Source organism: Lotus japonicus, chromosome 6 (genome assembly GCF_012489685.1).
Source record: "Lotus japonicus ecotype B-129 chromosome 6, LjGifu_v1.2".
NCBI lineage: Eukaryota > Viridiplantae > Streptophyta > Magnoliopsida > Fabales > Fabaceae > Lotus > Lotus japonicus.
In genome coordinates this window covers 22501242-22526928 of record NC_080046.1, presented here as the reverse complement: position 1 = coordinate 22526928, position 25687 = coordinate 22501242, and the positions used below count along the sequence as shown (strand labels likewise).

The following is a 25687-nucleotide window of genomic DNA, read 5'->3' as shown; positions in this document are numbered from 1 at the left end:
TTGGAGCAAAATTACATCACATGTGTCACATACATGCTAAAAAACACACAAACTTGCTGTTAAACTTCCACCAACACTATTTTTTGGAAACAAGACCAAAAAGCAATTGTCTAGCTTTTGCTTGACTTCTTTACGGGTTGTCTAAAGTTGTGATATCCTCACCAGCTTCTGCCTACAATGCAATTAAGAGATACAAGTTAATATATGAACGTAAATCATCAATAGGAAGTGATGCTTACATAATTTTTAAAGCTTACCATCAATAAACTTGTAAAACTATTGATTCGAAGTTGTCTTGAAGCGTCATTGCTTCCCTACAGTCAAAACAAGAGCACTTAATCACCAAAATGTTTTCAATTCACTGTCAAAATCAGAATGTTATTAGCTTACCAAAGATTGTTGATTGTATCCATCATTTAGCCATGTTATTGTACTTGTATTTGGAACCTCGAATTGCACTTGAGCTGCCGTGACATTTTGATTATATGCAACTTGTTGACTTTGTGAAGAACTTGAGTCACCATTTTTCTTTCTTTTACCAAGTTGACCTTTCATGCGCTTTGAACCTTTTTTACCTTCTTTTTTCTTGAATCCCTTTGCTTGTCTTGAACTATCTTTGGTGTTTGTAATCTCCTTTGCTTGTGTTGAACTATCTTTGGTGTTTGAAATCTCCTTTGCTTGTGTTGAACTATCTTTGGTGTTTGTAATCTCAGTAACTTTACTAAGGAACCCATCAACTTCGCTAGTACTTACTTCCTTATTTTGGAACTCCACTATTTGCTTTTCCAACAAACCAACAACTTTTCTAAGAAAAATGCTTGTTTCTGGTCTTCTACATGCTTCAGTGGCTATCCGAATAAGGCGAGGACAAATCTCCCCATACCATTCTGTTGTTGTGCGATGAGCATCTTCTTCTGTATGATTAACACCATCACTAGGAAAAATACCATTTCTTGCAAACTTTGTCCACCTCTTCAAGATATATTGCTCGGGCACTAATTTCACATCCATAAGAATAAATACTCTTATACAATGACAACATAATATGCCATGTGTCTCAAACTTACGACAAGAACAAGAAATTGACTTCTTATCCAAATCATAGGACACTCGCCACTCTCCTAAATCCTTCACCATGTCAATAACATAATCTATTGATGATGAATTTCTCTTCGCACTCTTCACTAAATATGCTTCAAACAACTCATACTCATGTTGAAATATATCAAAAATAGCCGGAGTATAAAGGTTGGACACTTGTTGCAAAATACAAGAATACGAATTCTTGAGCCTTGGAATTTTTTGGCGAGCTTCATATTCACACCTCAATTCGTTATATCTCTTTGCTTCTACCACATCCTCAAAACGCTTAAAAAACTTTATAATATCTAAGTTCACATTGATAAAAAATTTGATATCCGCATTCACACTTTCACTAAGTTGGGTGCCTCTCATCCCCAATGTGAAAGCATTCTTCATGTAACAAGATGCCCATTTTTCCTTAATACTGTACAATCTTTGCAACCAAGGATTTTCTTGAACTTCATAGTTTACAAGGAGGGCTCGCCAACTTTCCTCAAATTTTTCTCCATAGTCATAGCCATACATGCACTTTTTTAAGTCCTTAAGAAAATGAGATTCACCCTTCATCAAGTTTCCTAAGTGTTTGATTCCATTTTGCATCAAGTGCCATGGGTACATAGGCCATGGAAAGTTTCAGGAAGGACTTCAACTAGTGCTTTCCCCATTGCTTGGTCTTGATCAGTAAAAACTGTCTGAGGTTTTTTTTGCTTATGTGCCTCTAGAAATGTCTCAAATAGCCACTTGTATGACTCAGTTGTCTCATCATATAACAATGCGGCCCCAAAGATGATTGCTTTCCGATGGTGGTTAAATCCTGAGAACACTGCTAGTGGTCTATGCGAGTTGTTTGTGCAGTATGTGGAATCAAGAGAAACGACGTCGCCAAAATACTCATAATCAATAAGCATCCTTGCATCTACCCAGAATACATTGGTGACTTGATCTTCAACATCTAACTGATAAGCATGGTAGAAAGTTGGATTTTCAACCAATTTGCTTTGAAAATACTGCAATATATAACCGGCTTCCCCATCTACCCAACTCCTTTGCCTTCTTTTTCTAAGATAGTTCTTCTGATCAAGTCGCGTATACCCCAAATTTGTTCTACCTCCCACTTGTTTGCTCATCAATTCAAATGACTTTCTTTGTTGTAGACAAGCATCATCTGCAAAATCAATTTGATAGCACTGAACTTCTGAAACTTTCCGGTTGCATGGCAACATATGAGTTGTTTCTTGTAGATGAAAAATATGATTATGTTCCTCCACAAAATCATGCACGATTAATTTTTCACACATACTTTTAAGCCCTAACCGTGCTTCACAATTTGTTCTTGTCTCCGATCTTGGATGAGTCGTTTTATAGTCTCGTTTGTCTGGCCTTCTCAAGCCTTCTTTGCAGCAAACAAACCTGGAAGAAGTAGGATAACCATCTTTGTTGTTGTGAACATATTGTTTTCTCACTCCAAACCCAACTCTTCTCCCATATTCGACCCAAAACTTCCAAGCCTCCTCAACACTGTCAAAAACCATACCAACTTTTGGCTTCCAATCTTCTTGTATCCTATATCAAATTAAGAATGATAAATAATGGCACAAGAAAGAATAAATTTGGTATGCATCCCTTAATTATCAAATCATAAAATATATTAGAGAAACAAAAACAGAGCAAAGAATATATTAGTCATACATTCACGCAGAAAATAATGGATGACAAGTGGTGCTGAGCAAATTTGGGTTCACCGTTAACGTAAGGGTAATGCTGCTCGGCGCTGGTATGGTCGCTTGGTGGTGCTGGGAAAATTTGGGTTCACCGTTAACGTAAGGGTGATGCTGCTCGGCGCTGGTATGGTCGCTTGGTGGTGCTGGGCAAATTTGGGTTCACCGTGATGCTGGTATGGTCGCTTGGTGGTGCTTGGCTACTTTCTTGGCGGACTTAGGGAATGATTCTAAAGCTACCGGCGGCTGTTGTGCAGTTTCTAAGATTGACGTGCTTCCGTATTCGCGCCTATGGTGATCACGTCCTCGATCACGTCCTCTTCCTGGGCTTCAAACCCTCACTCAAAAACTCACGTGCGTGACTTCAATATAATTAAATCTGTTTTTTAATGCTTGAAATATCTTGACCATTAGATTAATCCAACAGCCCAAAATGTTGCATGAGAGAGATTTAGAGACTAGCTGCAGCAGAGGATCCACACAGTAATAGAAAGGGTTGAATATGTTTTTGTCCCTGAATTATAGTGAGTTTTTTGTATTGATCACTGAACTAAATTTTTACAGGTAAATACTCATTTTAGTCCCTAGAAGTGGCAGGCGCTTCAAGTTGGTCCCTAAACTTTAAAAGTCTAGCTCGCGGTTCTTTAATGTGGCAAATGTTAGTCAAGTTAGTCCCTCCGACGGTTTCGATCAACTAATGAAGATGACATGACTGTTAAATGCTGACTTGGCAAATGTTAGGCAGTTTAGTCCCTGAATGTGGCAAAGCATAGAAGAGATACATTTGTGACCTGATAAAAATAATGGTGGTATATATACGGGTCTCATTAGTATTCACAATGAGTGAATAATGGGTCGTCAAAGATTTTGTACTGGACAGTTGAGCTCCTCACTAGTAGGATGGATGGTTGAGCTCCTCACTAGTAGGTTGGATGGTTGAGCTCCTCACTAGTGGGTTGGAGGGTTGAGCTCCTCACTAGTAGGATGGACGGTTGAGCTTCTCACTAGTAGGATGAGCGGTTGAGCTCCTTACTAGTAGGATGGACAGTTTAGCTTCTCACTAGTCGGTTGGACGGTTGAGCTCCTCACTAGTAGGCTGGATGGTTGAGCTCCTCACCAATAGGTTGGATGGTTGAACTCTTCACTAGTAGGTTGGACGGTTAAGCTCTACTACATAGGCCAGCCGGATGAGACTTGGGTTGCAGGCCTGGAAGACCAAAGCACAAGCCCATAATATGTAAAAGAGAGATGATCGTCAGCTAAGCGATTGAACATCCTCCAATCACATGCGTGGCTAAGGAAAGAAGTTAAGACTCCACCCTGATTGACGCCTTGTATTTCCAAGTCAACCAACCGTGTAGTAAGACAATATCATGATTGACGCAATCTGCCTATAAGTCAACCAATAATGTAATAACCTCCCATCTATGGTTTGTGGGTTTATTCACTATAAAAGGGAGATCTCCGTCCCACCATGGAACTCATCTGCTACCTACTAAAATAAACTAAGTCCTTTGCTCATCTGTTTAGCTCTTAGGTTATTATATCAGAACATTGGCGCCCACCGTGGGGCCTCAGTAAAACACTTCCTGAGAGCTCATGGTACATTGACCTTTCTATCGATCTTGGACGAGCATGGTGGAGACCAAATCTCACGCCAATGACTCTAATGGCCCGACTCCACTAACGGAGGATACCATGAACGCGTTGATGACCCAACTGCAGCCACATATGCAAGTGATGCAAGCCCAGATGGTCGGGATGGAAGAGCTCCACCAACAGAACCAGGACATGCAAGCACAACTTGCAAGATTGGATGAATTACGCCAATAGAACCAAGCACTACAAGCTCAGGTGGCGGATCTCAGCAGAGATCAGAGGTGAGTCGACCAACCAACCTAACCAGTCACTATGTTCCAGCCTTTCTCCGAGGCTCTAACCGCGATGACAATCCTCAACAACCTCATGACTCTAGTCTTTGACTCGTATGACAGGACAACTGATCCTCGTGAACACCTTTCTATTTTCAACACCAAAATGTTGATCAACGGCGCATCTAAGCAACTAAAGTGAAAGATGTTCCCCGGAATGCTGAAAAAGGCCACACTAACATGCTTCGCCAGTCTACCTGCCCGATCCATCGTCAACTTTAAGAATTTTTCATAGCGCTTCCTATCCAAGTTTTCGGCAAATCAAACTCATCAGATCACCTCGGCTAGCTTATTCGACATCCATCAAGGAAAAGGTGAAACTTTGAAAGACTATTTGTTCAGAGATTTTCATGAAAAAGAAGGTGGATCATACGAAGCACTTGTCAAAATGGTAGTAAAAGAGAAGATAGCAGTTCAGGGAAGCTCCTTTGATTCCTGGCTATGTTTATTTTGATAGACAGTGTTGTGAGAGAAAACGTTGGTTTTCCTATGCGGGTGGGGTTTTGGTTGGCTTCCATGTTATTTCTCCCCTGTTTGTTTCTGTTCTGTTTCGTCTTTGATACTTGGGTCTGTACAGTTTGTTTTGGCACCGCTTGTGCTATTTATTCATATATATAAAAAATGATATATGTTTATCTGAAACTTTTTTTTGGTAGATCTGGATAAATACCATTTTGGGCATTGAATCCTTAGGTGAATTTATCTCATGGTATTTAGTTTTGCTTACAATTAGTTGAAACTTCAAGTATGTTTTCCGAATGGAAATGCTTTCTTTTTGCGTCGTGGACTTCATGGCTATGTTGACACTTTCTACGCCACATAACAGATGTTATCACTTTTATTAGTATTTTGTATTTTACTGTAACTAGCCATGAAATGGTAAAATAGTTATGGTTAATGGCAATGAATCATCAAGGATGTGGGTGTTTTATTTCAAAAAAAAATTACATATATGTGCATCTGACATTTGTCTTACACAGGTTTTTCATGTTTCAATGATGAGGAAAGTTCAAGGGAGGAGGCTAGTAACCCGATACATGCGCTCCTCACAGGAGCCTTGAATGTGCTGCAAGTTTTAGAACCCAGGTACACCGGCGAGTTGGGGAGATGCAAGATGGCCTCAGCAGGCTATGTAGGAGGCTACACGGATGGAGCGACGAGAGATTTGGACATTGGGTTCACTGGTGGCTTGATACGTGACTACGATGGAATGTTTTTAGGAGGTTTAACAGAGAAGTTAGGTGTAGTTGGAGGTACACGGATATTAGAAGTGGAGCTTTGGCGAATTTTCAAGTTGTTAAAATTCATCCAAGAGAAAGGCATTAGAAAGGCAATTGTTTATTGCGACAGCGATAATGCTGTGAGTTTGGTCAACGGAACAAAGATTAACCGCAAAGTTGACCCAATTGTTCAACTTATAAAAAACTTCATCAAGACACCTGATTTCAAGTTCATTGTCGAAAAGATCCAAGGTGACACCAACTTTGATGCACATCTTTTGGCCAAACAGGCGGTGATGTCAAATGTTGACCACAAAGAATATCGTAAGCCACCCACTTCTGAGATTGCAGATGTCCTTGACAAGGACCGCAACGACCATGAGTATCGGATCAAAAGGAAGAAGAAGAATAAGAAGGGAGGAAAGTCAGGAAAATGAGGGGTCAGTTGTCCAACGACTTGATTGGTGCAAAATTATGTGATAGTAATAGTGGTATGTTGCATATAGACATGTTTGTTTTGTTTGACATTTTATGTTATGTGAACTGAGAATGTGATGTTTTAATTAAAACTTATGCTTTAACTACTTATGTTAATCGGAAGCAGAAAATTTATCTACTTATGTTTTAATGAACACCTTTAATCGAAAGTAAAAAATTTATCCCAGAAAATTTATCACATAGTAGTTATAGCATAAGTTCCGATTACATACTTTCGATTTTTTTAGAAATATAACACATATATGCTGAGCAAAGTATGTAATCGGAAGTATGTAATCGGAACTTATGCTTTAACTACTATGTGATAAATTTTATGGGATAAATTTTCTGCTTCCGATTAAAGGTGTTCATGAAAACGTAAGTAGTTAAAACATAAGTAGATAAATTTTCTGCTTCCGATTAACATAAGTAGTTAAAGCATAAGTTTTAATTAAAACATCACATCCTCAGTTCACATAACATAAAATGTCAAACAAAACAAACATGTCTACTTGCAACATACCACTATTACGATCACATAATTTTGCACCAATCAAGTATTTAGACCACTTACCCCTCATTTTCCTGACTTTCCTCCCTTCTTATTCTTCTTCTTCCTTTCGATGCGATACTCATGGCCGTTGCGGTCCTTGTCAAGGACATCTGCAATCTCACCAGTGGATGACTTACGATATTCTTTGTGGTCAACATTTGACATCACCGCCTGTTTGGCCAAAAGATGTGCAGCAAAGTTGGTGTCACCTTGGATCTTTTCGACAATGAACTTGAAATCAGGTGTCTTGATGAGGTTTTTTATAAGTTGAACAATTGGGTCAACTTTGCGGTTAATCTTTGTTCCGTTGACCAAACTCACAGCATTATCTTTGTCACAATAAACAATTGCCTTTCTAATGCCTTTCTCTTGAATGAATTTTAACAACTTAAAAATTCCCCAAAGCTCCACTTCGAATATCTGTGTACCTCCAACTACATCTAACTTCTCTGTTAAACCTCCTAAAAACATTCCATCATGGTCACTTATGAAGCCGCCAATGAACTCAATGTCCAAATCTCTCGTCGTTCTATCCATGTAGCCTCCTACATAGCTTGCTGGGGCCATCTCGCATCTCCCCAACACGCCGGTGTACCTGGGTTCTGAAACTTGCAGCACATTCAAGGCTCCTGTGAGGAGCGCATGTATCGGGTGAACTCAATGTCTAAATCTCTCGTCGTTCCATTCGTGTAGCCTCCTACATAGCCTGTTGGGGTCATCTCGCATCTCCCCAACACGCCGGTGTACCTGAGTTCTGAAACTTGCAGCACATTCAAGGCTCCTGTGAGGAACGCATGTATCGGGTGAACTCATTGTCCAAATCTCTCGTCGTTCCATCCGTGTAGCCTCCTACATAGCCTGTTGGGGCCATCTCGCATCTCCCCAACACACCGGTGTACCTGAGTTCTGAAACTTGCAGCACATTCAAGGCTCCTGTGAGGAGCGCATGTATCGGGTTACTAGCCTCCTCCCTTGAACTTTGCTCATCATTGAAACATGAAAAACCTGTGGAAGACAAATGTCAGATGCACATATATGTAATTTTTTTTTGAAATAAAACACCCACATCCTTGATGATTCATTGCCATTAACCATAACTATTTTATCATTTCATGGCTAGTTACAGTAAAATACAAAATACTAACAAAAGTGATTACATCTGTTATGTGGCGTAGAAAGTGTCAACAAAGCCATGAAGTCCACGGTGCAAAAAGAAAGCATTTCCATTCGGAAAACATACTTGAAGTTTCAACTAATTATAAGCAAAACTAAACACCATGAGATAAATTCACCTAAGGATTCAATGCCCAAAAAGGTATTTATCCAAATCTACCAAAAAAAGTTTCAGATAAACATACTTGAAGTTTCAACTAATTGTAAGCAAAACTAAACACCATGAGATAAATTCACCTAAGGATTCAATGCCCAAAATGGTATTAATCGGAAGCAGAAAGTTTATCTACTTATGTTGAACTACTTATGATTTAATGAACACCTTTAATCGGAAGCAGAAAATTTATCCCACAAAATTTATCACATAGTAGTTAAAGCATAAGTTCCGATTACATACTTCCGATTACATACTTTGCTCAGCATATATGTGTTATATTTCTAGAAATCGAAAGTATGTAATCGAAACTTATGCTTTAACTACTATGTGATAAATTTTCTGGGATAAATTTTCTACTTCCGATTAAAGGTGTTCATTAAATCATAAGTAGTTCAACATAAGTAGATAAATTTTCTGCTTCCGATTAACATAAGTAGTTAAAGCATAAGTTTTAATTAAAACATTACATCCTCAGTTCACATAACATAAAATGTCAAACAAAACAAACATGTCTATATGCAACATACCACTATTACTATCACATAATTTTGCACCAATCAAGTCGTTGGACCACTGACCCCTCATTTTCCTGACTTTCCTCCCTTCTTATTCTTCTTCTTTCTTTTGATGCGATACTCATGGGCGTTGCGGTCCTTGTCAAGGACATCTGCAATCTCAGCAGTGGGTGGCTTACGATATTCTTTGTGGTCAACATTTGACATCACCGCTTGTTTGGCCAAAAGATGTGCAGCAAAGTTGGTGTCACCTTGGATCTTTTTGACAATGAACTTGAAATCAGGTGTCTTGATGAAGTTTTTTATAAGTTGAACAATTGGGTCAACTTTGCGGTTAATCTTTGTTCCGTTGATCAAACTCACAGCATTATCGCTGTCGCAATAAACAATTACCTTTCTAATGCCTTTCTCTTGAATGAATTTTAACAACTTGAAAATTCCCCAAAGCTCCACTTCTAATATCTGCGTACCTCCAACTACACCTAACTTCTCTGTTAAACCTCCTAAAAACATTCCATCATGGTCACGTATGAAGCCACCAATGAACTCAATGTCCAAATCTCTCGTCGTTCCATCCGTGTAGCCTCCTACATAGCCTGCTAGGGCCATCTCGCATCTCCCCAACACGCCGGTATACCTGGGTTCTGAAACTTGCAACACATTCAAGGCTCCTGTGAGGAGCGCATGTATCGGGTTACTAGCCTCCTCCCTTGAACTTTGCTCATCATTGAAACATGAAAAACCTGTGGAAGACAAATGTCAGATGCACATATATGTAATTTTTTTTTGAAATAAAACACCCACATCCTTGATGATTCATTGCCATTAACCATAACTATTTTACCATTTCATGGCTAGTTACAGTAAAATACAAAATACTAACAAAAGTGATAACATCTGTTATGTGGCGTAGAAAGTGTCAACATAGCCATGAAGTCCACGGTGCAAAAAGAAAGCATTTCCATTCGGAAAACATACTTGAAGTTTCAACTAATTGTAAGCAAAACTAAACACCATGAGATAAATTCACCTAAGGATTCAATGCCCAAAATGGTATTTATCCAGATCTACCAAAAAAGTTTCAGATAAACATATACATTTTTTTATATATATGAATAAATAGCACAAGCGGTGTCAAAACAAACTATACAGACCAAAGTATCAAAGACGAAACAGAACAAAAACAAACAGGGGAGAAATAACATGGAACCCAACCAAAACCCCACCCGCATAGGAAAGCCAACGTTTTCTCTTACAACACTGTCAATCAAAATAAACAGAGCCTGGAATCAAAGGAGCTTCCCTGAACTGCTATCTTAGCGATAATGCTGTGAGTTTGGTCAACGGAATAAAGATTAACCGCAAAGTTGACCCAATTGTTCAACTTATAAAAAACCTCATCAAGACACCTGATTTCAAGTTCATTGTCGAAAAGATCAAAGGTGACACCAACTTTGCTGCACATCTTTTGGCGAAACAGGCGGTGATGTCAAATGTTGACCACAAAGAATATCGTAAGCCACCCACTGCTGAGATTGCAGATGTCCTTGACAAGAACCGCAACGGCCATGAGTATCGCATCAAAAGGAAGAAGATGAATAAGAAGGGAGGAAAGTCAGGAAAATGAGGGGTCAGTGGTCCAACGACTTGATAGGTGCAAAATTATAGGATAGTAATAGTGGTATGTTGCAAGTAGACATGTTTGTTTTGTTTGACATTTTATGTTAAGTGAACTGAGGATGTGATGTTTTAATTAAAACTTATGCTTTAACTACTTATGTTATTCGGAAGCAGGAAATTTATCTACTTATGTTTTAATGAACACCTTTAATCGGAAGCAGAAAATTTATCCTAGAAAATTTATCACATAGTAGTTAAAGCATAAGTTCTGATTACATACTTCCGATTACATACTTTGCTCAGCATATATGTGTTATATTTCTAAAAAAATCGAAAGTATGTAATCGGAACTTATGCTTTAACTACTATGTGATAAATTTTCTGGGATAAATTTTCTACTTCCGATTAAAGGTGTTCATTAAAACATAAGTAGTTAAAACATAAGTAGATAAATTTTCTGCTTCCGATTAACATAAGTAGTTAAAGCATAAGTTTTAATTAAAACATTACATCCTCATTTCACATAACATAAAATGTCAAACAAAACAAACATGTCTATATGCAACATACCACTATTACTATCACATAATTTTGCACTAATCAAGTTGTTGGACCACTGACCCCTCATTTTTCTGACTTTCCTCCCTTCTTATTCTTCTTCTTCCTTTTGATGCGATACTCATGGTCGTTGCGGTCCTTGTCAAGGACATCTGCAATCTCAGCAGTGAGTGGCTTACGATATTCTTTGTGGTCAACATTTGACATCACCGCCTGTTTGGCCAAAAGATGTGCAGCAAAGTTGGTGTCACCTTGGATCTTTTCGACAATGAACTTGAAATCAGGTGTCTTGATGAAGTTTTTTATAAGTTGAACAATTGGGTCAACTTTGCGGTTAATCTTTGTTCCGTTGACCAAACTCACAGCATTATCGTTGTCGCAATAAACAATTGCCTTTCTAATGCCTTTCTCTTGGATGAATTTTAACAACTTGAAAATTCCCCAACGCTCCACTTCTAATATCCGTGTACCTCCAACTACACCTAACTTCTCTGTTAAACCTCCTAAAAACATTCCATCGTGGTCACGTATCAAGCCACCAATGAACCCAATGTCCAAATCTCTCATCATTCCATCAGTGTAGCCTCCTACATAGCCTGCTGAGGCCATCTTGCATCTCCCCAACTCGCCAGTGTACCTGGGTTCTGAAACTTGCAGCACATTCAAGGCTCCTGTGAGGAGCGCATGTATCGGGTTACTAGCCTCCTCCCTTGAACTTTGCTCATCATTGAAACATGAAAAACCTGTGGAAGACAAATGTCAGATGCACATATATGTAATTTTTTTTTGAAATAAAACACCCACATCCTTGATGATTCATTGCCATTAACCATAACTATTTTACCATTTCATGGCTAGTTACAGTAAAATACAAAATACTAATAAAAGTGATAACATATGTGTCGCAACCGGGGTTGCGGCGGGACGACACTTTAAATGTATGGAAATTCAGAAGAGTCGCCACCAACGTTTTTAAAGAAGGGAAACGTCAGAAAACCCGTAGAGAAATGATCTTCGCAATCAGAGCTGTAACACCCCGATTTCGGTGGCGTCACTTTAGTAACAAAAAATAAACTTAATGCGGAAAAACGTGAATATATTTTTTTTTCGATGATATAAACAAGACTGAAATAAATATAACGCAATTGCGAAAGACAACAGAACTAATATACAATATATAATACAGCCCTCGCTGTAAGTAGCTAACCACGTCACGAGTAAACCTCCAGTGACGGGAAGTGAGAAAAGTAGCGCCCGTAGGCAATATGTACAAACTGAAAATAAAGGTTAAGTGTCTGCAACACAAACCCCAAAAATGAGAATAAGTTGACCCAATGGCCTGAAACAAGACCTCCTAAGTCCAACCAACTCTCTGTGATTCTCGTAAGGAAACCACACAAAAAGCTATAGGTGGGAAACTACCTTGTCCCCAAAGAAACAAATGACAGTCAGAGCTAAGACTCTACTCCTACACTAATCCTATCTCGAGGAGCTCACACTAACACTCAGTCCTACGTGCTAGCATGATCGTCGTCTGAATCAGAATCCAGAACGACCAAGTCTAGGTACACTACCCGTCCTCCTCTCGCCACAGCGATACGCTCCGGTGCTGGACTCACGGGCTTAGGGCCCGATGCATGATCATCTATAACAGCAACGGTGGGTGAACTGGACTCTGTAGAAATCACTCCCACTGGCTCCTCCTCTGAGGGATCCTCCTCATCCGAGGATAACGGTGGTGGTGGTGGTCCTCCTGCTCCTGGTCCGCAATGCACACCTGGTGGCAAGTTGAAACTGACAGTGCATCTCCGCAGCACTCCTGACGTCAAGTACCTACCCTATCTACATGGTCCTCCATAATCCGCCCCGAGTACGTCGCTCGATGGCTAGCAGGGTCAACCACCCACGAACCGGGGTCGTCCTGGTCAATCATCTCGTATCTAATCCCCCCCGAAGGGTGGACCATTGTGAACCAGTTCGCTATGGACATCTGACAAAAGGCGTTGTCCGCCAAAACACACACAGAAGACGCGAGGGTCAACTCTAAAGAATTATGTAAATAATAAACCCAATAGGTACAGATAAGAGATAGCCACTTAGGCTTATAGCTAGGGATAACATCCTAGGGTTGCATATTACACAAAGAACATAAACGACAATAATAACACTTAACATGTTCCAAGTAGGATTAACAAGTAGCAATCACACTCAGCAACTAAGTCAGTATGCATGTTGCATGAAATGATATGACGGTTAACCCAGTTAACCAAATGCATTCCGGAACGGATGGACATCAACGGATCAGCCCTAGCACCAGCCACGGTGGGACCATTTCGGCCCGCGTGCCTCTTACTCCAACAACAACGGTAGTCAGATCAGCCGTAACCCGTAGGTCTGCCATTTCGGTCTGCTACAAGAGTCGTCTACAAACGCTCTTACACGGAAACCCGGGTCTTATGACCATTTTGGAATCCGACGAGGTCCGGAGTACGTCCCGTGTTAATACCTCATTAATGTTGCATGAATGCAGGATGATTAGTCAAACAACGTCTCCGACCTCACTCGACACGTCGCCACGTGTTCTAGCTAAATTAATGTCTCTAAAAGCTTACCCTAAGGTAACAGTCGATTATGCGACAAAAGACACTTCTTCACAACAACACATAACTCATGATGATCTCTAAATCTTCCGACTCATCTCCATCCGATGGTCACAACTGCTCAACGAGCAAAGAGTATCAACATACTCGGAAACTACCGGTTTCCCGGACTTATCCCCAGGATAGCCCAACAACACAACTGCTCCCAGAGCGCAAGAGTATCAACATACTCCGAACTTATCAATCTCCTCAACACTTGGATCCGACGACACTTCTCGTTTTCCAAAACTAAGATTTGCATCCTAAACTTCCCTTCGAGTTTATTATCATTATTTGAAGATTTAAAGGTTGTATGTCTTATGAGTTTTCTTTACAAAATAATATCCTTTTAGTCTTATCGCAAATCCTATAAGTTCTCGGGATCTCCTAATCCCCAAATGACTCCAGAGAATGTCTCGATCCATGAAACACCATAACAAGGCCTGAATCTCATTCGTCCTATCAAACTTTCTCAAAACTCTCAAAATAAAATCGGCATGACCTGCCCGCTATTCTCACTACTCAGAAACACAGATATCAGCAAAAGACATAATTAAATCATCACAGTCAACAAACATGTCATATATCAATACATCTCAGAATAAACATGTAGCACTTAGTGTAAGACCCAAGTTTTTAAGCTTAGAATAAGTGGAAGAGATTTCCATTTACGATTAGGCTTGATGTATCGTGAAAGGAAACCTGAACAAGAGTTTACCAAAGGAAATAAATTTATGAAGGAGAAAGTTCAGGAAAAGCCAAAGGATCGTATCGAAGTCGATAAAAGTTATAGCACGATCGTTATACGCTTAAACTTAGGTCAGAAACCCTAATATATAGCTAATTTTCATTTATAGGCACGACGGAAGTTAATTCCAAAAATCTTCAGAGAAATGTTAGAACTTCTCTTTTTCCATATATCACAATCGTTTCGAGGCGAAACTCTAGGATCTACGAACGTCCGATTCCAATCATCGGAAGTTTGCCGAAACCGAATCCCTAGTATTTCAAAACCCTAGAATTTCTCGACAATGAAGACTTTATCTATTTAGAGCCTCAAATGAATATTCTACACGCGTACACCCATTTCTCTTGATGATTTCAATCTTTCTTCCGAAGGAAGTTTTCTATTCCGACATTCGATGCAAAAAGCAACTTATCGGGTAAAATAGTTTTACACCGACTTTGCACCGACTTTGCATTAGTTGCCAAAAATACAAGGAGACATCTTCTTAGCTTAGGAATTCCTTTGCCAAAACCTATCTTAGAATTCATGGAGAATGATGCCGGAAAAATCAGATTCGCGAAACTTTCATTTTCCCGCGAATTACCATTTTCTATATATAGCAAGCAAGTGAGAAGAAATCACAAAACTCTACCATTTTCTACCCAAGGAGGCCGCGAGTTTGCTAAGGAGAGGAGGAGAAGAGATTTTGTTCAATCCTTGCTTGATCGTTGATTAATCAGTTGCTACTTCAAGGTTTCGAGGTATAGTCGCTAATCCTTACCTCTGATCGCTTTTTCCATAGCTTTTCTGTAGAGTTTTCTGAGCGGATAGTTTATGGGTTTTTGCAAAACTATCCTGAATCTTTCATTTCTGATTCTAAACCTCTTCTATATGTGCCCAAGATCACTTCTGCCGGATTAGATTTTCCGTTATGTCGCAGGAATTCCGCCGGAATCAATTTGAACCTAAAATACCCATTTATGTAGTTTTTGAGTAAAGTTCCAACCTTTAGGCTGAAAACTATCGCCTTAGCTTAGTGCTAGTAGGATTAGTTGTCATAAACGTCGTTGGTGACGTCCCTGCAAAATTTTATTTTTGGGATTTCAGTTTTGAAAATCCTAAGTTAAAAATCATGACCAAAATACCCCTGCGACAGTTTTTGATCCGATAATTTTTCCGAGTTCAGAATACCCTTAGTTACGGCTTATGAAAGCATAGGAACCAAGTTTGATCGAAGAAAAATCGAGCCCCATAATTAGCCAAAGTGGCCGAGCCCTATTAAGGGGGAGGAAGAAATTTCCTTTTTCCGAAAACTTGTCTTTCGCGCTAGATTATCGTACCTTAGAGTATAGATTACTTCGTGTAACCTTAGTAAGTATCGATAGCTTAGTTTTCGATAGATTCTGATAGTATTTCTGTGACTTTGCTTTAAAGGAACTTTTGAGGAATTTCCTGAGGAGCAAGGCGTTGATTGTGAAGGAGCTTTAGGAGATAACTCTGGAGAACCTACAGGTGAGGGCTTCTCACTGAATCTCTAGTTAATGCTTAGGGTCGATGTTTCGACATTGTTTACTGTTTATGCATTGGAATTGTGTGTGATTGAAAAATGTTTTCTGAGGCTTCGGCTGACAATGTAGATGATTCATCTACTGAATGTTTTTGAGATTGTCTTACATGCTATGTGCTATGTGGGTAATCTAGGATGTGTGGTGCATGCTTTATATGCTAAGTGCTAAGTGTTTATGATGCGATTTATTGATATATGACATGTTGTTGATTGTGATGATTTAAATATGCTTTACACTGGAAATCTGAGATTCTGAATGGTGAGAATAGCGGGCAGGTCATGCCGATTTTATTTTGAGAGTTTTGAGAAAGTTTGATAGGACGAACGAGGTTCGGGCCTTGATTTTGTTTAGTGGATCGAGACATCCTCTGGAAGCGACTTGGGATTGGGAGATCCTGCAAATGTATAAGACTTGCGATAAGACAAAATGGAATCTATTTTATAAAGAAAACTCATAAGACCTTAAATAACCTCTAAATCTTTAAGTAATGATAACAACCTCGAAGGAAGGCATTGGAAGTGAAATCTTAATTTTGGAAAATGAGGAGTGTCGTCGGATCCAAGTGTTGAGTATGTTGTCGTTGTGCTGTTGGAGCAGCGTTTGATGTTGTGCTGTTGGAGCAGCGTTTATTGTTGTGCTGTTGGAGCAGCGTGTGTTATTGTGCTGTTGGAGCAGCGTGTGTTGTGGTGCTGTTGGAGCAGCTATGTGTCGTTATGAAGTGTGTCTTTTGGTCGCAGAATCGACCTTACCTTAGGGTAAGCTTTTAGAGACTTTAACTTCCCTAGAACACGTGGCGACGTGTCGAGTGAGGTCGGAGACGTTGTTTGACTAATCATTTTGCATACATGCAACATTAATGAGGTATTAACACAGGACGTACACTGGACCTCGTCGGTTTCCAAAATGGTCATAAGACCCGGAATGCCGTGAAAGAGCGTTTGTAAACGTCTCTTGTAGCAGACCGAAATGGCAGACCTACGGGTTACGGCTGATCTGGCTACCTTGGTTTGGTGTAAGAGACACTCGGGCAGAAATGGTCCCACCGTTGCTGGTGCTAGGATTGACCCGTTGATGTCCATCCCAGAGGCACGCGAGCGGAAATGGTCCCACCGTTGCTGGTGCTAGGATTGACTCGTTGTTGTCCATACCTTTGCTTGGTGTAAGAGGCACGCGGGCAGAAATGGTCCCACCGTTGCTGGTGCTAGGATTGATCCGTTTGATGCCCATCCGTTCCGGATTGCATATTGGTTGACTGGGTTAACCTGCATATATATCACGCATCATGCATACTGACTTAGTTGATGAGTGTGGTTGCTATTTGATAAACTTACTTGGAACATGTTAATTGTTATTATTGTCGTTATGATTTTGTGGAACATGCAACCCTAGGAATGATATCTCTAGTTATAAGCCTAAGTGGCTATCTATTATTTGTACCTATTGGGTTTATTATCTACATAGTTCTTTAGAGTTGACCCTCGCGTCTTCTGTGTGTGTTTTGGCGGACAACGCCTTTTGTCAGATGAATATTGCGGATTGGTACACCATGGTCCACCCTTCGGGGGGGATTAGGTATGAGATGATCGATCAGGACGACCCCGGGTCGTGGGTGGTTGACCCCGCGAGCCACCGAGCAACGTATTCGGGGCGCATCATGGAGGACCACGTGGACAGTGGAGGACTCTTGAGGTCAGGAGTGTTGAGGCGATGCTCTATCAGCTTCAACTTGCCACCGGGCGTTCACTGTGGACCAGGACTTGGAGAACCACCACCACCACCATTGTCTTCAGACGAGGAGGATCCCTCAGAGGAGATTCCAGTGGGAGTGCCTTCGGCAGGGTCTAGTGCACCCACCGTTGCGATCATCGATGATCAGGGTTCGGGCCTTAAGCCCGTGAGTCCAGCATCGGAGCGCACTGCGGTTGCGAGGGGAGGACGGATAGGGTTGGTAGACTTGGTCGTTCTGGATTCTGATTCAGACGACGATCATGCTAGCACATAGTTTTGAGTGTTGGTATGAGCTCCTCGAGTTAGGATTAGTGTAGGAGTAGAGTTTTAGCTCTGACAGTCTTGCTTCATTTGTTACTTAGGGGACAGGGTAGATCCGCCTATAGCTTTTTGTGTGGTTTCCTTACGGGGATCACAGAGAGTTGGTTGGACTTAGGAGGTCTTATTTTCAGGCCATTGGGTCAGCTGATTCTCAGTTTTGAGGGATGGTGTTGCGGGCACTTCACCCTTTTCATTTGGTTTGTATGTATTGCCTACGGGCGTTGTACTTTTCTTTCCGTCACTGGAGGTTACTCGTGACGATGTTACTACTACAGCGGGGGCTGTTTATATATTGTATATTAGTTCTGATTATTGTTATTGTTGGGTTTTATTTAATTCAGTCTTGTCTTAGTTATTATCAAAAAAAAAATATATTCACGTTTTTCCGCATTAAGTTTAATTTGGTTACTAAAGTGACGCCACCTAAATCGGGGTGTAACATTGTGGTATCAGAGCACGGTCGAGTCTTTCGGGAGTTGTTGGGGAATAGGTCTTCTGTGCTAGGTTGTGTGACTCTGCAAAGAGTGAAAATTGATTGTCTGCAAGCGATTTTTCGCTTAAAAATTGATTGAAGTTATTGCTTACTCATATTGTATAGTGATGCTAGATGCTATCTTATGATAAGTACTGACTGTTTGCTTCCTTTAACAGAATATGGTGAATACTAACCAGCTAGCTGAGATGATGGCCACTATGGCCCAAGCGGTAACAGCGCAGGCCCAAGCGGTAACAGCACAGGCAAACGATAATGCCATGAGGCGTGCTACTGAAGAAGCACGTGAACAGCATCAGCGCCAGAGGGAAGTCACTCTGGACCAGAACAAAGGCCTCAATGACTTCAGGAAGCAAAACCCACCAAAGTTCTCTGGTGGTACTGATCCAGACGCAGCGGATCTCTGGATCCAGGAAATCGAGAAGATTTTCGGCGTTCTGCAGACTGTAGAGGGTGCTAAGGTGGGCATGGCGACTTATCTTCAGCTGGGAGATGCTGAATACTGGTGGAAGGGCACCAGGGGAATCATGGAAGCCAACCATGAAGAGATCAACTGGAACTCGTTCCGGACCGCATTCTTGGAAAAGTATTTTCCAACAAGTGCTCGGGATGAGCGGGAGTCACAATTTCTGACACTCCGTCAGGGAGGTATGTCAGTGCCGGAATTTGCTTCGAAGCTGGAGTCCTTGGCGAAGCATTTCCAATTCTTTCATGATCACGTGAATGAGCGCTATATGTGCAAGCGCTTCGTGAATGGACTGAGGCCCGATATTGAGGACTCAGTGAGGCCACTAGGAATCATGCGATTCCAATCATTGGTGGAGAAAGCCACGGAAGTGGAGCTGATGAAGAACCGGAGGTTGAACCGGGCTGGAACTGGAGGGCCGATGAGATCAGGTTCTCAAAATTTTCAAGACAAGGGGAAGTTTCAGAGCAGGAAACCATATCAGCGTCCTGCTGGAGGAGGGATTACTTCAGGATCTTACAGACCCATGACGGGTACTGCTGGTGGTTCTGGAGATCGGACTTTGAACAGGGAGGTGACCTGTTTCAGATGTGAGAAGCCGGGGCACTATGCTAATGCTTGTCCCGACAAGAGGCCCAAATGCTTTAATTGTAACAGAATGGGGCATAATGCCGATCAGTGCAGAGCACCCAAGACGGAGCCAACCGTGAACACTGCTCGTGGAAAACGTTCTGCTGCTAAAGCAAGAGTTTACACCATGGACGGTGAGAGAGCTGAAGGATTTGTCAGAGGAGAGCGCAAGAACGATGGTAACCTTCTAACCAATCTTTCTTATTTCAGTATAATATTGTTCCATTTCTCTCGTAGCGTGTGCAAACACACCTATCTTGCTTACATCGTTTAAGCTTTGACCTTATAGTTAGTACGCCTATTAATACCTTATTTGACCGTAGCTCGTATTTTAGCTATAGAAGTTATACGAGGCTTAGAATGACACGCGAAGCTTAGAAAGTAGTCTTCTACCGATGCGTTTACAAGGAAGCTAGAAGCTGAAGAATGAATCTCATAGAGATTTCTTATAGATAGTATACGTATGATGTCGAGGGCGTGTAGTTCCGTAGCGGAATCGTTGAGGATGTGAGGTCAGGATATTTGTGACTATTGGATGATAGGAACTCATTGACTGTTCCAGTGGGTTTTTTCTAAATTTCACCTTCGATGTATTAGGCTTGATCAACTTAATATTGAGGGGGTGATATTCGGAATCAGAGCTGGCTATGGACTTTGATAGAAGGATTGGTAAGATTAACTTGATTGGATCGAGGATTAGTCGAGCTGGGAGGAAAAAGTTCGCATTAAGTATAAGTTCTCTTGCGAAGGAGATATAGTTTGAAGAAATGGATATTCATTCAGGAAACATTGAAGAATTAACGGACATTGGAGGTCCAAACTTGGTGAAGGTTCAGGTTTTAAGTCTATGAATTGTTGTCTTAAGTTTCTAGGACTCGAAGTTGGTTAGAATTTGATAGAGAGATTAAGAAGTTGATTGACGAGATGGTGATCAAGTTACAGAAAAGGGAAGTGTTAGTATTAAGATGAACACTTGAGGTTGTCATATTTGGACAAGTAGCTTAAAGTCTAAGAGTGAATGAAACTTGTTATGGATTTCGGTGATACAAGCTAGAGATTAGCGAGTGAATTTCGCTAAATGGAATGAGAATCTTAGGGTAAAGATTGACTTCAGAAGCTGGAGATCATATTCGAGTAAGAGTTTTAGTGGTGTTATCATTGATGATTGTAGTTAAACCTCGGCAAGTTGAAAGATGATATGTCTGTTGAGACGCCGTTGGTCAACATTGGGACTAGAAGAGTGAAACAATCGAAGGGAAAGCAGAGTGTTTTAGTGAAAATTATTTGGAATAAAGACACGGACGGTGTTATGTGAGAGTTAGAGGAAAAGGCCAAGGAATAATATCCAGAACTATTACTGACCCTTAAGTTTCGAGGACGAAACTTTCTTTTTGGAGGGTAGTAATGTAAGACCCAAGTTTTTAAGCTTAGAATAAGTGGAAGAGATTTCCATTTACGATTAGGCTTGATGTATCGTGAAAGGAAACCTGAACAAGAGTTTACCAAAGGAAATAAATTTATGAAGGATAAAGTTCAGGAAAAGCCAAAGGATCGTATCGAAGTCGATAAAAGTTATAGCACGATCGTTATACGCTTAAACTTAGGTCAGAAACCCTAATATATAGCTAATTTTCATTTATAGGAACGACGGAAGTTAATTCCAAAAATCTTCAGAGAAATGTTAGAACTTCTCTTTTTCCATATATCACAATCGTTTCGAGGCGAAACTCTAGGATCTACGAACGTCCGATTCCAATCATCGGAAGTTTGCCGAAACCGAATCCCTGGTATTTCAAAACCCTAGAATTTCTCGACAATGAAGACTTTATCTATTCAGAGCCTCAAATGAATATTCTACACGCGTACACCCATTTCTCTTGATGATTTCAATCTTTCTTCCGAAGGAAGTTTTCTATTCCGACATTCGATGCAAAAAGCAACTTATCGGGTAAAATAGTTTTACACCGACTTTGCACCGACTTTGCATTAGTTGCCAAAAATACAAGGAGACATCTTCTTAGCTTAGGAATTCCTTTGCCAAAACCTATCTTAGAATTCATGGAGAATGATGCCGGAAAAATCAGATTCGCGAAACTTTCATTTTCCCGCGAATTACCATTTTCTATATATAGCAAGCAAGTGAGAAGAAATCACAAAACTCTACCATTTTCTACCCAAGGAGGCCGCGAGTTTGCTAAGGAGAGGAGGAGAAGAGATTTTGTTCAATCCTTGCTTGATCGTTGATTAATCAGTTGCTACTTCAAGGTTTCGAGGTATAGTCGCTAATCCTTACCTCTGATCGCTTTTTCCATAGCTTTTCTGTAGAGTTTTCTGAGCGGATAGTTTATGGGTTTTTGCAAAACTATCCTGAATCTTTCATTTCTGATTCTAAACCTCTTCTATATGTGCCCAAGATCACTTCTGCCGGATTAGATTTTCCGTTATGTCGCCGGAATTCCGCCGGAATCAATTTGAACCTAAAATACCCATTTATGTAGTTTTTGAGTAAAGTTCCAACCTTTAGGCTGAAAACTATCGCCTTAGCTTAGTGCTAGTAGGATTAGTTGTCATAAACGTCGTTGGTGACGTCCCTGCAAAATTTTATTTTTGGGATTTCAGTTTTGAAAATCCTAAGTTAAAAATCATGACCAAAATACCCCTGCGACAGTTTTTGATCCGATAATTTTTCCGAGTTCAGAATACCCTTAGTTACGGCTTATGAAAGCATAGGAACCAAGTTTGATCGAAGAAAAATCGAGCCCCATAATTAGCCAAAGTGGCCGAGCCCTATTAAGGGGGAGGAAGAAATTTCCTTTTTCCGAAAACTTGTCTTTCGCGCTAGATTATCGTACCTTAGAGTATAGATTACTTCGTGTAACCTTAGTAAGTATCGATAGCTTAGTTTTCGATAGATTCTGATAGTATTTCTGTGACTTTGCTTTAAAGGAACTTTTGAGGAATTTCCTGAGGAGCAAGGCTTTGATTGTGAAGGAGCTTTAGGAGATAACTCTGGAGAACCTACAGGTGAGGGCTTCTCACTGAATCTCTAGTTAATGCTTAGGGTCGATGTTTCGACATTGTTTACTGTTTATGCATTGGAATTGTGTGTGATTGAAAAATGTTTTCTGAGGTTTCGGCTGACAATGTAGATGATTCATCTACTGAATGTTTTTGAGATTGTCTTACATGCTATGTGCTATGTGGGTAATCTAGGATGTGTGGTGCATGCTTTATATGCTAAGTGCTAAGTGTTTATGATGCGATTTATTGATATATGACATGTTGTTGATTGTGATGATTTAAATATGCTTTACACTGGAAATCTGAGATTCTGAATGGTGAGAATAGCGGGCAGGTCATGCCGATTTTATTTTGAGAGTTTTGAGAAAGTTTGATAGGACGAACGAGGTTCGGGCCTTGATTTTGTTTAGTGGATCGAGACATCCTCTGGAAGCGACTTGGGATTGGGAGATCCTGCAAATGTATAAGACTTGCGATAAGACAAAATGGAATCTATTTTATAAAGAAAACTCATAAGACCTTAAATAACCTCTAAATCTTTAAGTAATGATAACAACCTCGAAGGAAGGCATTGGAAGTGAAATCTTAATTTTGGAAAACGAGGAGTGTCGTCGGATCCAAGTGTTGAGTATGTTGTCGTTGTGCTGTTGGAGCAGCGTTTGATGTTGTGCTGTTGGAGCAGCGTTTATTGTTGTGCTGTTGGAGCAGCGTGTGTTATTGTGCTGTTGGAGCAGCGTGTGTTGTGGTGCTGTTGGAGCAGCTATGTGTCGTTATGAAGTGTGTCTTTTGGTCGCAGAATCGACCTTACCTTAGGGTAAGCTTTTAGAGACTTTAACTTCCCTAGAACACATGGCGACGTGTCGAGTGAGGTCGGAGACGTTGTTTGACTAATCATTTTGCATACATGCAACATTAATGAGGTATTAACACAGGACGTACTCTGGACCTCGTCGGTTTCCCAAATGGTCATAAGACCCGGAATGCCGTGAAAGAGCGTTTGTAAACGTCTCTTGTAGCAGACCGAAATGGCAGACCTACGGGTTACGGCTGATCTGGCTACCTTGGTTTGGTGTAAGAGACACGCGGGCAGAAATGGTCCCACCGTTGCTGGTGCTAGGATTGACCCGTTGATGTCCATCCCAGAGGCACGCGAGCGGAAATGGTCCCACCGTTGCTGGTGCTAGGATTGACTCGTTGTTGTCCATACCTTTGCTTGGTGTAAGAGGCACGCGGGCAGAAATGGTCCCACCGTTGCTGGTGCTAGGATTGATCCGTTTGATGCCCATCCGTTCCGGATTGCATATTGGTTGACTGGGTTAACCTGCATATATATCACGCAACATGCATACTGACTTAGTTGATGAGTGTGGTTGCTATTTGATAAACTTACTTGGAACATGTTAATTGTTATTATTGTCGTTATGATTTTGTGGAACATGCAACCCTAGGAATGATATCTCTAGTTATAAGCCTAAGTGGCTATCTATTATTTGTACCTATTGGGTTTATTATCTACATAGTTCTTTAGAGTTGACCCTCGCGTCTTCTGTGTGTGTTTTGGCGGACAACGCCTTTTGTCAGATGAATATTGCGGATTGGTACACCATGGTCCACCCTTCGGGGGGGATTAGGTATGAGATGATCGATCAGGACGACCCCGGGTCGTGGGTGGTTGACCCCGCGAGCCACCGAGCGACGTATTCGGGGCGCATCATGGAGGACCACGTGGACAGTGGAGGACTCTTGAGGTCAGGAGTGTTGAGGCGATGCTCTATCAGCTTCAACTTGCCACCGGGCGTTCACTGTGGACCAGGACTTGGAGAACCACCACCACCACCATTGTCTTCAGACGAGGAGGATCCCTCAGAGGAGATTCCAGTGGGAGTGCCTTCGGCAGGGTCTAGTGCACCCACCGTTGCGATCATCGATGATCAGGGTTCGGGCCCTAAGCCCGTGAGTCCAGCATCGGAGCGCACTGCGGTTGCGAGGGGAGGACGGATAGGGTTGGTAGACTTGGTCGTTCTGGATTCTGATTCAGACGACGATCATGCTAGCACATAGTTTTGAGTGTTGGTATGAGCTCCTCGAGTTAGGATTAGTGTAGGAGTAGAGTTTTAGCTCTGACAGTCTTGCTTCATTTGTTACTTAGGGGACAGGGTAGATCCGCCTATAGCTTTTTGTGTGGTTTCCTTACGGGGATCACAGAGAGTTGGTTGGACTTAGGAGGTCTTATTTTCAGGCCATTGGGTCAGCTGATTCTCAGTTTTGAGGGATGGTGTTGCGGGCACTTCACCCTTTTCATTTGGTTTGTATATATTGCCTACGGGCGTTGTACTTTTCTTTCCGTCACTGGAGGTTACTCGTGACGAGGTTACTACTACAGCGGGGGCTGTTTATATATTGTATATTAGTTCTGATTATTGTTATTGTTGGATTTTATTTAATTCAGTCTTGTCTTAGTTATTATCAAAAAAAAAATATATTCACGTTTTTCCGCATTAAGTTTAATTTGGTTACTAAAGTGACGCCACCTAAATCGGGGTGTAACACTTAGCATATAAAGCCTGCACCACACATCCTAGATTACCCACATAGCACATAGCATGTAAGTCAATCTCAAAAACAGTCAGTAGATGAATCATCTAAATTGTCAGCCGAAGCCTCAGAAAACACTTTTCCAGTCAACCACACACAAGTGCATAAACAGTAAATCAATGTCGAAAGCATCGACCCTAAGCATTAACTAAGGATTCAGTGAGAAGCCCTCACCTGAAGATTCTCCAGGATTGTCCTCGAACTCTTCTTCACAAGCGAAGCCTTGTTCCTCGGGAAACTCTTCAAATGAACCTTTAAAGTAAAACCACAGAATTCTATCAAAATCTACCGGAACTAAGCTATCAATGCTCACTAAGGTTACCCGAAGTAATACATACTCCGAGGTACGATAATCTAGCGCGAAAGGACAAGTTTTCGAAAAAGGAATTTTCCCCCCTCCCCCTTAGGGTGCTCGGCCACTATTGGTAATTGTGGGGTTCGATTTTTCTTCGATCAAACTTGGTTCCTAGGTTATTATTAGTCGTAACTAAGGG

At 41.0% G+C, this 25687-nt stretch overlaps 2 protein-coding genes across 2 annotated transcripts; both read right to left on the bottom strand.

The window, feature by feature from the left end:
- Positions 1 to 130: 130 nt before the first annotated feature.
- On the bottom strand, positions 131 to 1608 carry LOC130725110 (protein FAR1-RELATED SEQUENCE 5-like). The gene is made up of 3 exons (XM_057576364.1): positions 391 to 1608; positions 258 to 314; positions 131 to 172 (listed from the first exon to the last, which is right to left on the bottom strand). The coding sequence occupies exons 1-3, from the start codon at positions 1606 to 1608 to the stop codon at positions 131 to 133; spliced, it is 1317 nt and encodes a 438-aa protein (XP_057432347.1).
- Positions 1609 to 1682: 74 nt separating this feature from the next.
- On the bottom strand, positions 1683 to 4942 carry LOC130725109 (protein FAR1-RELATED SEQUENCE 5-like). Its single transcript, XM_057576363.1, has 3 exons — positions 4705 to 4942; positions 4499 to 4604; positions 1683 to 2646 (listed from the first exon to the last, which is right to left on the bottom strand). The coding sequence occupies exons 1-3, from the start codon at positions 4940 to 4942 to the stop codon at positions 1683 to 1685; spliced, it is 1308 nt and encodes a 435-aa protein (XP_057432346.1).
- Positions 4943 to 25687: the final 20745 nt, after the last annotated feature.

What these genes read in the sequence shown, in the direction of transcription:
- LOC130725110 (XM_057576364.1), bottom strand. Translation starts at nt 1,608, where the DNA reads ATGTATGGCTATGACTATGGAGAAAAATTTGAGGAAAGTTGGCGAGCC. An exon ending in GATACAATCAACAATCTTTG is followed by an intron (nt 315 to 390) that starts GTAAGCTAATAA and finishes TTTTGACTGTAG; the next exon opens with GGAAGCAATGACGCTTCAAG. An exon ending in GTTTTACAAGTTTATTGATG is followed by an intron (nt 173 to 257) that starts GTAAGCTTTAAA and finishes ATTGCATTGTAG; the next exon opens with GCAGAAGCTGGTGAGGATAT.
- LOC130725109 (XM_057576363.1), bottom strand. Translation starts at nt 4,942, where the DNA reads ATGGATCGGGCAGGTAGACTGGCGAAGCATGTTAGTGTGGCCTTTTTC. An exon ending in AGGCTGGAACATAGTGACTG is followed by an intron (nt 4,605 to 4,704) that starts GTTAGGTTGGTT and finishes CAATCTTGCAAG; the next exon opens with TTGTGCTTGCATGTCCTGGT. An exon ending in GGGTCATCAACGCGTTCATG is followed by an intron (nt 2,647 to 4,498) that starts GTATCCTCCGTT and finishes AATTTGATATAG; the next exon opens with GATACAAGAAGATTGGAAGC.